This window comes from Temnothorax longispinosus, chromosome 7 (genome assembly GCF_030848805.1).
Source record: "Temnothorax longispinosus isolate EJ_2023e chromosome 7, Tlon_JGU_v1, whole genome shotgun sequence".
NCBI lineage: Eukaryota > Metazoa > Arthropoda > Insecta > Hymenoptera > Formicidae > Temnothorax > Temnothorax longispinosus.
This window is the reverse complement of record NC_092364.1, coordinates 20,222,911-20,237,223: the sequence shown is the minus strand read 5'-3', so window position 1 is coordinate 20,237,223 and position 14,313 is coordinate 20,222,911. Positions and strand designations below refer to the sequence as shown.

Here is a 14,313-nt window from a genome sequence, read left to right as displayed (position 1 = left end):
ATCTTAAAATACAATTATATTTAATTGCAACTTGTAGAGAAAAGTGTATATATATTCGTTTTTTCTATAGAAAATGAAAGCTTGTCATGTTAAACTTTGCAACAGTTATCGCGGAGAGGGCACGAATCTGGAGCAAGTTATAATTTAACAAAGCCAAGGGAAACCTCACAGTCACGTAAAACTCGTGCGCGACCGCGTTCTCTCACTCGGAAATCGTAAACGGGCACTTCGGAAGGCGTCTATACTCTATGATCCGCCGAGAATTTACCCTCTCGCGAGAGGCGAGAGAGCTGTTCGCGCAATAAGCCGTCGCGCAATCCTGGAGCGCGCGGATGCTGGATCCACCGAACGCTGTGCCGCGCTCCAGCGACGGCGAATGAAGGTGCGAACGGATCGTCTGCGGATCGTACGCGGGAGCAGAAAATAAACGTGTTACGGGGGGCTCGCGGCGGGCCATTTTTGGGATCCCCACCCCGGGGCGACGCGACACACGCGCGTTCTTCCGCCGCGCGCTTTTCCGTTCTCCGCTCAGATACTCGTCTCACGCTGCTCCGATCGCTCGGATTTTTGGTAAGTGCATTCATCGTCGTCGATAATCGCGCTTTTCCCGCAGTGAAAACGCTTCGCTTCGCTTCTCTTTCTTTCTTTCTTTCTCTCTCTCTTTTTCTCTCTCTCTCTGTCTTTTACGCTTTACCCCGTGACAGCGCGATGCGGAACGAGTTCCCGTTGGCGAATGGAAAACGGCGCGGAAGTGGCGAAGAAAGCATCGGATCGCCGACAGGGATAAATCGGATACGACCGATAGTGCTGAATTAATCAACAGCACTTGACCTTTTAAAGGGGGCTTTAACTGGGATTTTAGCGACTTGCCGCGTCGGTATCTGTAGCGGTGATCGTAAGTAGTAATCTTTACGATGTAACCCTCCGGTGCGGAATGTTGATCGTCACAGTGAGATCAGTGAAAGGTACCGCGGGAGAAACGCGCTTATGTTCATTAAAGTATGAGTGTTTATTAGAATGTGCGAAAACGCGGAAGAGGAGGAAGTGCTCTAGGAAAGATTGCAATCAAAACAATTCAGTGCCGAGATAATTATTTAGTGCTCGAAATTGATCCGTTTTTGTGTCGTTCGCGTCCGACCACTATTTAAAATAGTTATAACGTTGATGTGTTTCTAACGTTTCGACGGCAAATCTAGCTTGCGTATCTGTCCGATCCGATTTATATTGTATTTTTTTCTTTATTGGACGACGGAGACGACGTTTAACTTCTTACAGGAAGCTATATAATTCGCTTCACGAAGATGTCTTGGAGACTGGACAGCTGCTTTGCGAGACTCTCTAACCGCTGCCGAATAATAACAGCTCTGCTAACGCTTCAGGAATTTGCTTTCGGGCTTAACATAAAACAATGCCGTAAGTAGCATTTGTAACTGTCAAATGCGTGCATGCGCTGATTCGTTATTACGTTACACACACTTTGTCGTAATATCCCTTTTTGCATGACAAAGCTATCGATTCGCTCGACCGAAAGTAAAAAAATTACACGTGAAAAAAGTATTTGCGCTTAAATTGTTGTAATTTTTTCAACGATAGACATAATAAATATGGCGTTGCGTCACTTTGACATCAGATGATTGACACCAATGTGATCGATAGCTCAGCTTCTCAGCAAGTTATTAATATCTCAGAGTCAGATGTTACAAGTTAAATAACATTTTAATCAATTTTACGATAATTTGTAAATTTCTTAAAATGAATCATCAAGTAACTTGATCCTTTTGTTCCCGATTGAAAGAAATACTTATTTTAAGCGGCGAGCAGATACTTAAGAGATAGCTTTGTACATATATTGAAAATCAATATAACATATATTATATTGTTACATGCTATCTTCTTAACAGTATTTCTACTTTAATATGTTTCATATGTATTAGGCATTGCATTAAATCTGCTCTTCGCGATAATAAATTTGATTTTATATTGTATAACAAAACACAATATTACCTTTAATATATTCAAATTTACATAATAATATTCTCCTGTACAAATTGTGATTTCATTCTTTGACATTGAATATTTTGCTATGTTAATTTTATCGCGCGTCAATTTTACCATATTTCCACAAAAATGCACGAGAATTTTCTGTATACGTAAAATAAAGTAGCTTGATATTCGCGGGCGCAAAATTCGCGCGAGGAGGCCGCGATCGCACGGAGGACCCGCCGAAGTTTTGTAAAATGCTATTAATACGCGTCGGTTAGATCGAATGTCGGTCGACGGTGGCGGCCAAGTAAAGCCCGTTCTTCTGGGTTACACTCGTTACGTTTTGGCCTCTTCTTGCGCCGCGCGCGCGGCGTCAGAGCTTTGCCGCCGTCGTTCCGCACATTATTTATAGAATCGGGCTGTAGATGCTATTTCCGTAGACGCTCCGATGCGTGCTCCTCCTCGTGCTTACGCGTTGCGATCACCTACCGGAATTATGGCTTTGCAGAACGTCGGGCGCGATGGCTCGCAAGCCGTGCTCGATCCCGCGGCATGTATATTTTCGGAGTGCCGAAAATGCAGCCGCCCAAGCTCAAAAATCGCGCACTTATCTCTCGTGAAAGCGCGAATTATCCGCGCGCGTACTTTGTCAACGACGATAGAAATTTAAGCATGAACGTTCGTATTTTCAGCAAACTCGGTAATTTCGTTGGTACGGTCCGCGAAACAAAGCCGCCACCATGGATGTCATCAAGAAGAAGATGCAAGCGATGAAGCTTGAGAAAGACAATGCTATGGACAAGGCCGACACCTGCGAAGGGCAGGCAAAAGATGCGAATATGCGCGCGGATAAGGTTCTCGAGGAAGTCGCGGATCTCACGAAAAAATTAGCTCAGGTTGAAGCCGATCTGGTAGCTAACAAGCAAGCTCTCGAGCAGGCTAACAAGGATCTCGAAGATCGCGAGAAATCTCTTACCAACGTAAGCTTTATATGTATTTAATATATTATACCTATACAGAATATTCCACAACTTGCGTCTGTAATTTTAATGACATATTCCTGAACTAAAAATAAGACGTATTATGTGTTTTATATTATTTTATTATTATTACTATTATTATTATTATCATTATTATTATCATTATCATTATCATTATTATTATTATTAATATTATTATTACTATTATTATATTGTTATCTACATTTTATACTTTATATTCTGAACAAATGAAAAAAAAAACGATAGTGCACGTAATGTGGAATATCCTAATATTCTGGTCTTCATATACATTCGATCCTTCCAGGCTGAATCCGAGGTTGCTGCCCTTAATCGTAAAGTCCAACTTATTGAGGAGGATCTCGAGCGTTCGGAGGAACGACTGAACACCGCGACCGCTAAGCTGGCCGAAGCTTCGCAGGCCGCCGACGAGTCCAGCCGGTAATTGTACAATTTAATTGACCCACACCCGTCCGTGTATCATATCACGAAATGTGATACAATTGCAGTATGTGCAAAGTATTGGAAAACCGTGCGCAGCAGGACGAGGAGAGGATGGACCAACTGACGAACCAACTGAAGGAGGCCCGCCTGCTCGCGGAAGACGCTGACGGAAAGTCTGACGAAGTGTCGCGCAAGCTGGCCTTCGTTGAGGACGAGCTCGAAGTCGCGGAGGATCGCGTGAAATCCGGCGAAGCGTAAGTGCCAGATCATTTGGCTTAATGCCAAAACAAATAAGTAAAACAAACTCCATCATATTTTTATAACTTCTCTGTTTCTTGCTTTAGCAAGATCATGGAGCTGGAAGAGGAGTTGAAGGTCGTCGGTAACAGCTTGAAATCTTTGGAAGTCTCTGAAGAAAAGGTATGCACGTGGACTCTTAAGTATGAACAGTAAACATTATAATAATTAATAAAAATAGATTAAATAATTCAAATTTTATTTAAAATGTTAATCTTTATGTTCTAAGGTAATATTTATTTTTCAGGCCAATCAACGAGTCGAAGAATTCAAGCGCCAACTGAAGACTTTGACGGTCAAATTGAAGGAGGCCGAGGCCCGCGCCGAGTTCGCCGAGAAGACCGTCAAGAAACTCCAGAAGGAGGTTGATAGGCTCGAAGGTGAGTGTTCCACGTGTTTCATTTAAATATATATAAATATCAGTTCCTATCACGAAAACGGTGTCACGGAAATAAAATTATCTTGCATTTTTTCAGATGAATTGGGTCTCAATAAGGACAGATACAAGTCATTGGCCGACGAAATGGACTCGACGTTCGCCGAATTGGCAGGATATTAGATTACTTTATCTCGCTATGCTTTGTGCCTAATAATCTTCTTGTCGGGAAATCAAACATTCTATGTTCTTTGCGAACCGTTACAGGGCTCGATATGTCGAGTCGTTTGACAAAAAGGAGAGACCATGGTTGAAATTATGCCTCGAACATGACACACATACTACACTCACGTCCTTCGTAATTAATGTTGTTATTATAATGGAATTATCGACGTAACCAAGTCGTGATTAATTCTACTCTGTTACATTTATTGTACGAAAGATTAAGGGACATTCAATAAACAGTAACATAAACTCAATAAATGGATATAACAGCGCATTTCTGCTCCGAAATAAAAATATCAAACGAGATATTTTTATTGCGCGGATTTTTTTACTGCTTTGTACAATGCTGATGTATTCACGATATCTCTGTGTAACTTCCTCATCATGCGAGAAAAAAATTAGTGCTTTTAGTTAATTAAAAGCGATATATAAACCTTCGAATATTGCAAGTAAAAAATTGAGTTTGCTATGAACAGGAATTTAATTCCCTTCATATTAGGCCATTAGGGAAACCATTTACCCCACCATTTAAAAATTACAATATTGGATAAAATTTCACAGAAAAATGAGCTTAAGCTTTCAAATTGATAGACCTTCCATCTTGAACTTGTAAGTAATCATCAAACAACTCGAGAGAGAAGAACCAACAAGTGGAAATATTTCCATATATCGCGTATTAATTTCTAAGAAAAAATTCTTAAATATATTTTGATCTTTAAGTTTCAAGACTTTCACAAGAATAGGATAATTTTCTCAACACGAAAAAGAATCGTACTTAAAGCACGACAAGTCAATTATTTCATACCTTTAAATATAAATTTTAAAAATATCTAAGTTTACGAATAAAATATTCAATTTTTAAGTTATAATCTCTTTGTAAGAATAAATATTTCTACCGGCCAATAATAATTTCGTAGGATTATAGGTGTCAAAAAGCATTCACACTTTATTCTCAAGACATTTATTATTTTTTAATATATTTAATAAATGTACATAGAACGTATATCATCAAATGAGATATAAGTCGAGCAGTTTTGTCTTGTACTATATCTCCAAAGTCATCGAGCATTTCTCATTCCGCACGCTATTCCGTGCACTATATATACAGAAAATAAAGACTCGTGAGAAATGATACTTGTGCACCTACGAACTTTACATAACATTGATCTAGAAATTCTTACAAAACCAATACAATGCAATACAATGATCTTAGCGACTATGCGTATGCAATTATAAATATTATGCTATAATGATTAGATCAAGTACTCAGACGTATTTCACATAATATTCCTATTAACGTACATCGCGTATTCATCACTCAAACATGATCATAAAAAATAAAAAAAAAACAATGTTCCATACATTCAACGTTAAATATTGTGGATAACGTTATATGATATTCAGCTCACGATAACATATATAAAGGATGATCTTTATATTAAATATAATTTGGAGCTTTAAAGGACTATATTTAACGCGAGATGGTGAAAAGATGATGCTAAGGATGTGTAATCGCAAAGTAGAAAAAGATTGCGTAATCATATGCAGCAGTGTATTGGTATACACATCGCGATAAAAACACGTACATTTTAATTCATAAGCACAAATCCTAAATATCCGTGTAAATGTTCCATAATATGACAGAGATTTTCAATTAGCACGAGCAAACTTGATTTAATATCGACATTCGTAAAAAATGCCTATCGCAAAGTTATAACAAAAAAAAAATCGCTCTGAAAAAGGCATCTAAAAGGACTACGTTTAGTCTTATCGTTTTATCTCTTCTGGCCGATGTAAAAAATACCTTACTATTTGATTACCCGAAGAAAGAGCGTTAACATGCTATCATAGAGACTATACATATATCGTGATTGACACATTCATCAAAAGAAGTTCAAAAAATCTTTAACGCCGATTATGCGATAAAAATGGAGTTAAAGGAAGATAAGTTCGATAACAACGTATCGGTTAAGGTTAAATTAACCACGATTTGTGATTAAGCCGCGATACTTGGCAATAATCTTACAGTCATAAATATGTGCGCTGAGCTAATTTACTAGCAGGCAATATGGCAAAAAACCGCATTCTCTTAATATCCAATTTATGAGTGCGATTCACACATACAATTAGTTTTTACTTTGACGTCTCACGGTGTTCTCCTTCACGTTGATAATATAAATATCGTTTTCAATTTCAAGCAAATTGTAAAATCTTCTGGGATATACATCTATAAGCGTCTCTTTGGGTGGAAACAAAAAAAAACAAAAAAAAATTAACTTTAGTTAAGTCTTCTCAAAATAAAATAAGAAGTCTTTTACACATATTTATCGTTGAATAATGTAAGTAAGTAGCAATATAAATACGCGCGCTCGCGAGTGGATTGTTATGAATATTCTCATGAACGCATAGAATTAGAAGAATTATTATAAGGAAGAAATTAAAAGATGTTAGATCCCGGAGGCGCGTTCGATGCGGCATTACTTGAAAAGACACTCTTTCATTTATTCGTGTTTTGTTACGACAATGCATGCAGAACGACATAACATTGAGTATTTCAAACGACATAGCATACGCAACACACATACACGTGGTACACGCACACATATACACGCAGTATATATACATTTAATTCGATAGACAACGGCATACTTTTCGAAATACAACTGCGTAAATGCGCGATATTTCACGATCTTTGTTAACATTCTTATGAATAATATACACCACAAAAAAAGAGGACTGTACATAGTGCCTTAATTTATGTAATATACACGTATTTTACTATTTATTTATTTTTATATTATCAAAACATTAGACTGTTTGATGTATCAATTGCACGTAACATTATGACTGGTCTATGATACTGTACAACATTACATCCACTGTACTATATACATTTTTCAACACCGCGAAAATTAGACAGATTAGCGTGAATTACGAAGTAAAAGAAGATAGCTTATGTGATGTCATAAGTACGCCAATCTTAATTAACACAAAATTCACTTTAATTAAAAAAAAAAAGAGCTAGCAAAGAGAGGTAGAAAGTGAATTTATACAGCATATCGATGAATTATATTACACTCACAGCGTTCTAAATTTTGGTACAGAATGTATATCAGATATATTACAATTGCGACTAATTTAAAAAAAATTTTAATAGTGATACACCCTATCAATATAATTGTGTAACTTAATGGTACAATCTGCAAGTCGAAAATATTATGTTGGGATAATTTCTTCTGAGAGAATTTCTTGAGAGAGAGTGCTTATGTGATATTTTATCTAATATATCTTAACATCACACGAGTTATCTCATAACTCTTTCATTTCCTATACGTTATATATAATACATACATAAATACATACGCTATATTAGATCATCCTAAATATGAATATTTCTGCTTTGTAATACGTTTAAATGTACACATTTTCTCTTTTCAAAGTAAACAGTACATTACTAGATCATAATAAGCCAAGTATTTCTACGTTTAGCATATAAACACATTAGTCTATAATATAATTATATAATTATTATAATATTATAACATAATTATAATAATATTTATAACATAAGGTAATATTATATTATAAATGCTTATATTAAACACAGAAATACTAGGCTTATGATGATCTTGTAATACAGTGTTTAAGTATTTTAAAAAGAGGAAAATGTATATATCTACACATCTATATTATAAAGCAAACATGATACTCATATTTCCTCCTTACAAACAGCTTTTCTTATGTTACTAAATCAGTGCTATATGTGACACATGTGCTATATGAAATCAACTTTGTTGTGTTCACATAATATAATAAATGCATCATAAAGATGATTTTGAATACCCCAAAAGAACATTGCGAATATTCTAAAAATAGCAAAGCGCTAAATATTTATACATATTAGACTTTTCTATAATGTTCTATCTCTTATATTGGATAAATTTTTATCTAACGCTGAGCTCTTTTTTATACGTTGTATCTTTGTACATATTGTATCTTTCATGTACGTACACAATGAATCTTTATTCTATATGTTGTATCTTTGTGTGTACTTAGATCTATGTTCATATGCTGCATCTTTTATATAGTCGGACATTTATACATATCTGATAAATGTTTCACATTTCATATAAATAAAATTGGTATATCTGTTACATACGTTAAATTTTAGACAACAAAAACTATTAATGTTAAATATTAGATGTTCTGGATTTTACTATTTTTTTTTTATATTCTGGCGAAATTAAAAGCAAACAAATTTTTTCGGAAGCTTTAATATTGAATAGAATCTATACTTTTAAATAAATTATTAGCAAGTTATAATGTAGACATAATTTATAATAACAGAAAAGTTAGAAAAAAAAAGAAATCTGAGAAATATAAAGAATGATCGACCTAAATATGAACAAAAAAAAAGATGCAAAAGATAAGCGAGGGTAAAGACAAGGAGAAAAAAGAGAAGCTTGACAGAAGCATATTGGTGTATTAGCAGTAAAAATCAAACAGAATCTATTAAACGTAGTATGAAGGCAAATTAGCGATAGATTCTGCTCGATTTCTACCAATCTAATTTAGTTTGATCAATCTGCTGCCAATCTGTTTAGAATACATTTAGCAGATTTTATTCGATTTTCTATCACTAATCTGCACTGGACTATGTTACAGATTCTACTTGACCTTTGCTATCGTATTTTCTTAGCAAAATTTGCCAAATTTGGTCAATATGCTAGCAATTGCTGACTTTTTTTTTACGAATTGTGAAAAAGAACTAAAAAAATATTTTATATTTTACACATTATACTTACTATCACATGAGTCTTCAACCTGCACAAATTACTGCAAATGGTGCATCTCTAATTTGCATAAGTTATTGCAACGATACGATTAAACTGAAAAACTGTACTGAAAAATTCTTCTGGGGTCTCATGTATTACTACTTTTTTTTATCGTTAAAAAGTCTGCCGTAAGATCGTGTGACTTAACGTATGATCTTACAAGTACACTTGTATAAATTAATATGTCTCATGCCTTATATTACAGATGGTCACGATGCAGAGAAAAACTGTTGAAGACGTTGCACAGTTCTACGATCCAATGCACACAGATCAAAATCAAATGTCTTCTTAGTGATTTCGTACTGACCAGTTTCTGCAATTACTTGTACGACTCTTTGCAGCTCGTCGTTATCTTGTAATGTCATTATCTTTTGTTGCAAATCCTTCAGTTGCGATACATAATCCTCGGAAAACACCGGCGGCTCGTTGATCTCCGCATCTGTGCTATTTGTAGAGTCTGGGACCGCTTGTTCGGGATCAGCGTCCTTGTCGTTTAACGCGTTGTCAACCATATTGACAACATGACCGTCCTTCTCCTTCCTAAAGTCCTTCTTCGTCTCCTTTTCCGGATGATGAATGGAATCAACGTCCATCGCGACTGGAGATTGACTCGACGAAACCGGCTCCAAAGGTGGAGAAGTGGATTGGCCCCTGCTCTTGTCACGTTTCGCTGCGCCTTCGTCGTCCTCCTTACTCTTCTTCCTTTTCCGATTTTCTCTCTCCTCGCCTCGGCTTCCTTTGGATTTGTCTCTTCTGCTACGGTCACTCTTCTCCTTCTTCATCTCCACCGATATACCAGGAGACGGCGGCTTTGCTGTTTCCGCTGGCATAGTGGATATCACGGTGTGCTCCGTGTCCTTTTTGGCGTTAAGCATAGATTTGCTTTCAGGTAACGAATCATCGTCTACCGAAGGTGCTGAATCGCTACTATCCCTTTCCGGGATCTCCGTCAAAAGGGACGACAATGGGTTTCCGACTAATGACGACGTATTGTTCTGTTTTTCATTCTCATCCTTACTTCTATCACGCTTCTCTTTCTTCTCACGGTCCTTGCTGTCTCGTTTATCCTTTTTCTCTCTCTTTTTATGTTTATGCTTCGGCCGATCCTTATCATATTTGCCGTCCTTTACTTTCTCCGACTTCTCGCTCTTCTCTGACTTCTCTTTCACCGCTTTGTCATCCTTCACCTTATCATTTTCTTTCCCAGGTTTCGGAGATTTTCTACTGTCTTTTGATTTGTACTCTTGAAGCTTCTCCTTGTCTGATTTCTCTGCTTTATCGGTTTTCTCCAGTTTTTTCTCGATTATCTTCGCGACATCTTTAACATTAGCTTTTTCTGATTCTTTATATTTATCCTTCCTCTCTTTGTCCCTGTCGTCCTTGTGTTTCTTCTTGTCTTTCTTCTTTTCAGATTTTGAAGAATCCACGTCACTTTTCGAGTTATTTTTTACCTTCTCCTTTTCTTTGCTATCTTTCTCCTTTTCTAGTACAATTTTTTTTGCTTCCTTTTCCTTTGATTTAGGAGATACAGGTCGTTTTATAGGGGGCAATGGACTTAACGGCTTCTTGGTAACGACAGGTGACGCTGATCTCTTGCTCCCAGGACTCAAATGACTTTTATTTCCAGGACTAGGGGGTCTCTTAGATTTCTCTTTACTCCTAAGTTGATCCTTAGTACTATCTCTAACCTTTTTATCTTTCTTCTCGTCTATTTTGTCTTTCTTACTATCTTTATGAGGACTTTCCTTCAATTTAATTGCTGCTTTTTCCGCTTTGTCAGATTTTTCGGCAACAGCTATAGGTTTAGGAACTAAATTTTTATCAGACTGACTCGCCTTTTTGCTATCCGGTGATATCTTCACGGACGCTGTCTTTATGGGAGTGCCAAATAACTCGTGAAACGAATTAGAAGTCTTAGACTCGGTGACGCGATGTTTCTTGCTTTCGCTGCCATTTAATTTCGGCTTGCCAACCATCGTGGACGCTTTTGTATCACTTTTCTCCAGTGAACTGTCTCTACTGGCTACTACAACCTGAAATTATAAAATCAGAAAAAATTACTGTTACCACGTCGTTGTGCTTTAATGTAATGACACTTATTACATATTACATTTCTGTATGATACAAGCGCAATAATCTACAAAGATTCGTATAAAAATTTATACTTACAGCTCCGCCTTTCAATAGCTTCTTCTTGAAGTCGTCAGAAGGATTAGTAAATACTTCTACGTGACGTATGGCCTTGTTGATAGGCGGGCCGCTCTGCTGTAGATGCAGATCGTACAATATTTGAAACTTCTTGATGTCAGGCTCTTTATTCCTCAGGTAAATGTCGATCGGTATTAGAAAGCCCGCGTAGCCGGATTCTTTCACTATGAACGGTGGCTCTTTGAACACCCTCTTAGGATTCCGGAACGTGTCGTGTAAAGTGAACACCACTGAAAAATATAAAAATAAAAACCATCTTTATTGAAAGAACGTTGAAGGAAAATAACTTTGCCATATCGATAACGTAAATATTGTAAGATACGATGCGCCATGGTTTATCAAGGATTTCGAGGGGGATGTAAACAAAAGAAAAAAAACCAGAATGAAGAGAATACGGGTACGTAAACACGCACGTTCCTGGGGACCTCAATGATAGAGAAGGGAGTAACAGCGCAAAGGAAAGCCGTACCTTTCTCGATGTAATGATGTATGTCCGTATTGTCTACTCCACGCAGGAACACCTCCCAATCGTGAGTGTATCCCTCAGGAGTGGTGCGCATACGTAACATCGACGTGTGCCCGCATTCCAGGGTGATGCGCACCGCCGTCACCGCCGTCACCGTCGACACCGCCATCCTCTGTCCTCAAACGGATGATTCCCTACGCCGTTTCGCAAAAGAAAGTACCAAGGGGTCGGGGGAGGGGGGAGGAGGAGGGGCAGGCTCTCAGTTCCACGGGTGAACGTCGCCGAGTGTGCCGTTTACATCTTCAATCGTCCTCGTGGATGCCGGCGCGGAACGGTCGCCGGATGATCCCCGGGTGGTCGCTGGCAAAAGCTGGCTCTAGAATCGGCGCGTGCGGACGGGTGGCATCGCGGGTACGAGTGCGGCACGTGGTGGTACGTGCGAGCGCGAGTGACAACGCACGTTTCCCGATCATGAAGGCACGCGGATCGCGGGTGCGCGTGTACTCGACACGACACCACGGGCACCGCGCGCGCTCCGGTGCCCTGTATGAAAAACGCACGCCGCCGCCGCTGCCGCCGCGAGCGAGCGAGCGAGCGAGCGACGTCGAATCGCGCACGTGACTCACCGAAGGATACGCCGCGCGGCGTCCGTCGCTCCGAATCGCCGTTCCCTCGCGCCCGAGGCTCGAAAGTCGATTATCAACAGGTAAGACGTGCGCAAGCGGGGCCCGTCGGCATCGTAGACGATCCTCGTCCTCCCGTATGATCCCGTGTAAACCTTGTGCCCTCCCCGCTCACCCTTCGTCCGTGTGTTCGAGAAAAATTGAAACCGCCATCTGTCGGTGCTCCGAACGTCCCGTCGGCCCCGTCGTCGCACGAAATATGTCCCGTCTGCATGAATCCGCGCGCGAGGTCGACCCCGGGTCGACCGATCGGATTGGACGGGCCGCTTGGTGACGAAACGCTCGTGGGGGCAACTAGAAAGGAGATTGGAGAATCTTCCATTGGAGTATTGGAGCATTGGACTTGGACGTCGATCGCATGGCGTTTTAAAGCTCATTAAAGAGGTGTTTACGATCTTTCTCAATTGCGCAGATCTGTATATATATGAGAACGGAGGCGTAGCGAGAGGTTTGTTTTGGTTCCCTCGCGATTGCTTCTTCTCTGTTTCTAATCATATATATAATTGTTTTATTTTAAGCATACAGAGAATAATCAACGGGATATTTGATACAGTTTCAGCCAACAGCAGAAATGTTATCCGCAATTGTGAAGGAGCACCAGAGCAAGCAATCTGCGAGGAAAGAAAGACAAGGTGAGACGTGTAAATCTAATCATATGCCCAATGTCTATTTCTATTAATGTAAATTAACTTTAAACTCGGTTTAACTTACTTTTTATCTTATTATAATTCTAGAATTGGAAAGATATAAAAAGCGAGTTAGACCAAGATTATATATAGTTAATCTACATTAGTAGAAATGGACATTAGATGGTTACAATGATCTTTAAAATGAAACTGTGAACTGATTTAAATAGAGCAAAAGCGGAAAGATGCCGTTCAGGCTGCGAGCAACTTGACACAAGCCCTCGTCGATCACTTGAATGTTGGGTAAGTAAAACTTGTGTTCGTGATTTGAATTGTAATTCATACGCATGTGCACATATACACTGTAAAAAATCAGATTAAGATATTGTTAATATCGTTGTCACAGTGTAGCTCAAGCGTATCTGAATCAGAAGAAACTAGACGCAGAAGCGAAGCAGCTGCAGCACAGCGCGACCAATTTTGCCAAGCAAACGCAGTTGTGGTTGAATTTGGTGGAGTCCTTCTCGAGCTCCTTGAAAGAGATCGGAGACGCGGAAAATTGGGCGCGCAGCATAGAGGGAGACATGAGAACGATAGCGACCGCTTTGGAATATTCGTACAAAGGTAAATATTCGTACAAGGTATAAGATCTAATATGTCATGCATAACTGTACCTTTGTGTAAAAAAAATGTGTGTAATATACTGCGTATTGTTTTCAGCCACACAAGAGAATCAAAGTGTCGGTAATGTTTGAGGACCATCGAGGTGTGGAACGTTGTTTCATCTTGTGAGCATAATCCGGTCGTCGTCGTGAGCAACGTGAAAATTTCTTCTAATGATTTCGTGACGTGAAAGAGTCGATGTTAAAATATAGAGTTAATGCAATATTTGAGTTGAAGGAAAACAGCTTTTGTACATAATTTTCATAGAGTTAAATGTATGACTTAACAACTTGTTTTAATTAAAAAGAAATATTGAACTGTTAGCAAAAGATACACACATGTTTGGTTCAAAATACATCTTTATCCCTTTCATTTTATTACTCGTATATCTCAAATAATAAATGACTATTTTTATAAGATCAGATGTTTGTTAATTCTCATAATTTTTCGTTTAATGTGAAGACCCATAAGAAAAGATCCCTTTATTTTATGGCGAACTAGAAATAGAA

At 38.5% G+C, this 14,313-nt stretch overlaps 3 protein-coding genes across 4 annotated transcripts; 2 read left to right on the top strand and 1 right to left on the bottom strand.

Annotated features, from left to right (window-relative positions):
* The first annotated feature begins 412 nt into the window (after positions 1-412).
* On the top strand, positions 413-4,581 carry Tm2 (tropomyosin 2). Its single transcript, XM_071784549.1, has 7 exons — positions 413-570; positions 2,676-2,963; positions 3,289-3,422; positions 3,491-3,679; positions 3,770-3,845; positions 3,970-4,102; positions 4,199-4,581. The coding sequence occupies exons 2-7, from the start codon at positions 2,724-2,726 to the stop codon at positions 4,279-4,281; spliced, it is 855 nt and encodes a 284-aa protein (XP_071640650.1). The 5' UTR covers positions 413-570; positions 2,676-2,723; the 3' UTR covers positions 4,282-4,581.
* Positions 4,582-5,268: 687 nt separating this feature from the next.
* On the bottom strand, positions 5,269-12,726 carry Ear (ENL/AF9-related super elongation complex transcription factor). The gene is made up of 3 exons (XM_071784548.1): positions 11,836-12,726; positions 11,328-11,596; positions 5,269-11,191 (listed from the first exon to the last, which is right to left on the bottom strand). The coding sequence occupies exons 1-3, from the start codon at positions 11,999-12,001 to the stop codon at positions 9,368-9,370; spliced, it is 2,259 nt and encodes a 752-aa protein (XP_071640649.1). The 5' UTR covers positions 12,002-12,726; the 3' UTR covers positions 5,269-9,367.
* Positions 12,727-12,761: 35 nt separating this feature from the next.
* On the top strand, positions 12,762-14,135 carry Blos1 (biogenesis of lysosome-related organelles complex 1 subunit 1). Of its 2 annotated transcripts, none has more exons than XM_071784552.1 (5): positions 12,762-12,899; positions 13,069-13,147; positions 13,372-13,444; positions 13,548-13,765; positions 13,862-14,135. In XM_071784552.1, exons 2-5 carry the CDS (start codon positions 13,087-13,089, stop codon positions 13,894-13,896), a joined length of 387 nt encoding a protein of 128 aa, XP_071640653.1. In that variant the 5' UTR covers positions 12,762-12,899; positions 13,069-13,086; the 3' UTR covers positions 13,897-14,135. The 2 variants fall into 2 exon arrangements, with proteins under 2 accessions (XP_071640653.1, XP_071640651.1); XM_071784550.1 differs by having other exon boundaries at positions 12,810-12,963.
* The last annotated feature ends 178 nt before the right edge of the window (positions 14,136-14,313 follow it).

Bases quoted from the DNA above. Each gene is read 5' to 3' on its own strand.
- Tm2 (XM_071784549.1), top strand. From the start codon at position 2,724: ATGGATGTCATCAAGAAGAAGATGCAAGCGATGAAGCTTGAGAAAGAC. The intron at 3,680-3,769 runs GTAAGTGCCAGA...TTCTTGCTTTAG, and splicing joins CGCGTGAAATCCGGCGAAGC to CAAGATCATGGAGCTGGAAG. The intron at 3,846-3,969 runs GTATGCACGTGG...TTTATTTTTCAG, and splicing joins TGGAAGTCTCTGAAGAAAAG to GCCAATCAACGAGTCGAAGA.
- Ear (XM_071784548.1), bottom strand. From the start codon at position 12,001: ATGGCGGTGTCGACGGTGACGGCGGTGACGGCGGTGCGCATCACCCTG. The intron at 11,597-11,835 runs GTACGGCTTTCC...TATATTTTTCAG, and splicing joins ACATCATTACATCGAGAAAG to TGGTGTTCACTTTACACGAC. The intron at 11,192-11,327 runs GTAAGTATAAAT...TTATAATTTCAG, and splicing joins AGCTATTGAAAGGCGGAGCT to GTTGTAGTAGCCAGTAGAGA.
- Blos1 (XM_071784552.1), top strand. From the start codon at position 13,087: ATGTTATCCGCAATTGTGAAGGAGCACCAGAGCAAGCAATCTGCGAGG. The intron at 13,148-13,371 runs GTGAGACGTGTA...TGATTTAAATAG, and splicing joins TGCGAGGAAAGAAAGACAAG to AGCAAAAGCGGAAAGATGCC. The intron at 13,766-13,861 runs GTAAATATTCGT...TATTGTTTTCAG, and splicing joins TTTGGAATATTCGTACAAAG to CCACACAAGAGAATCAAAGT.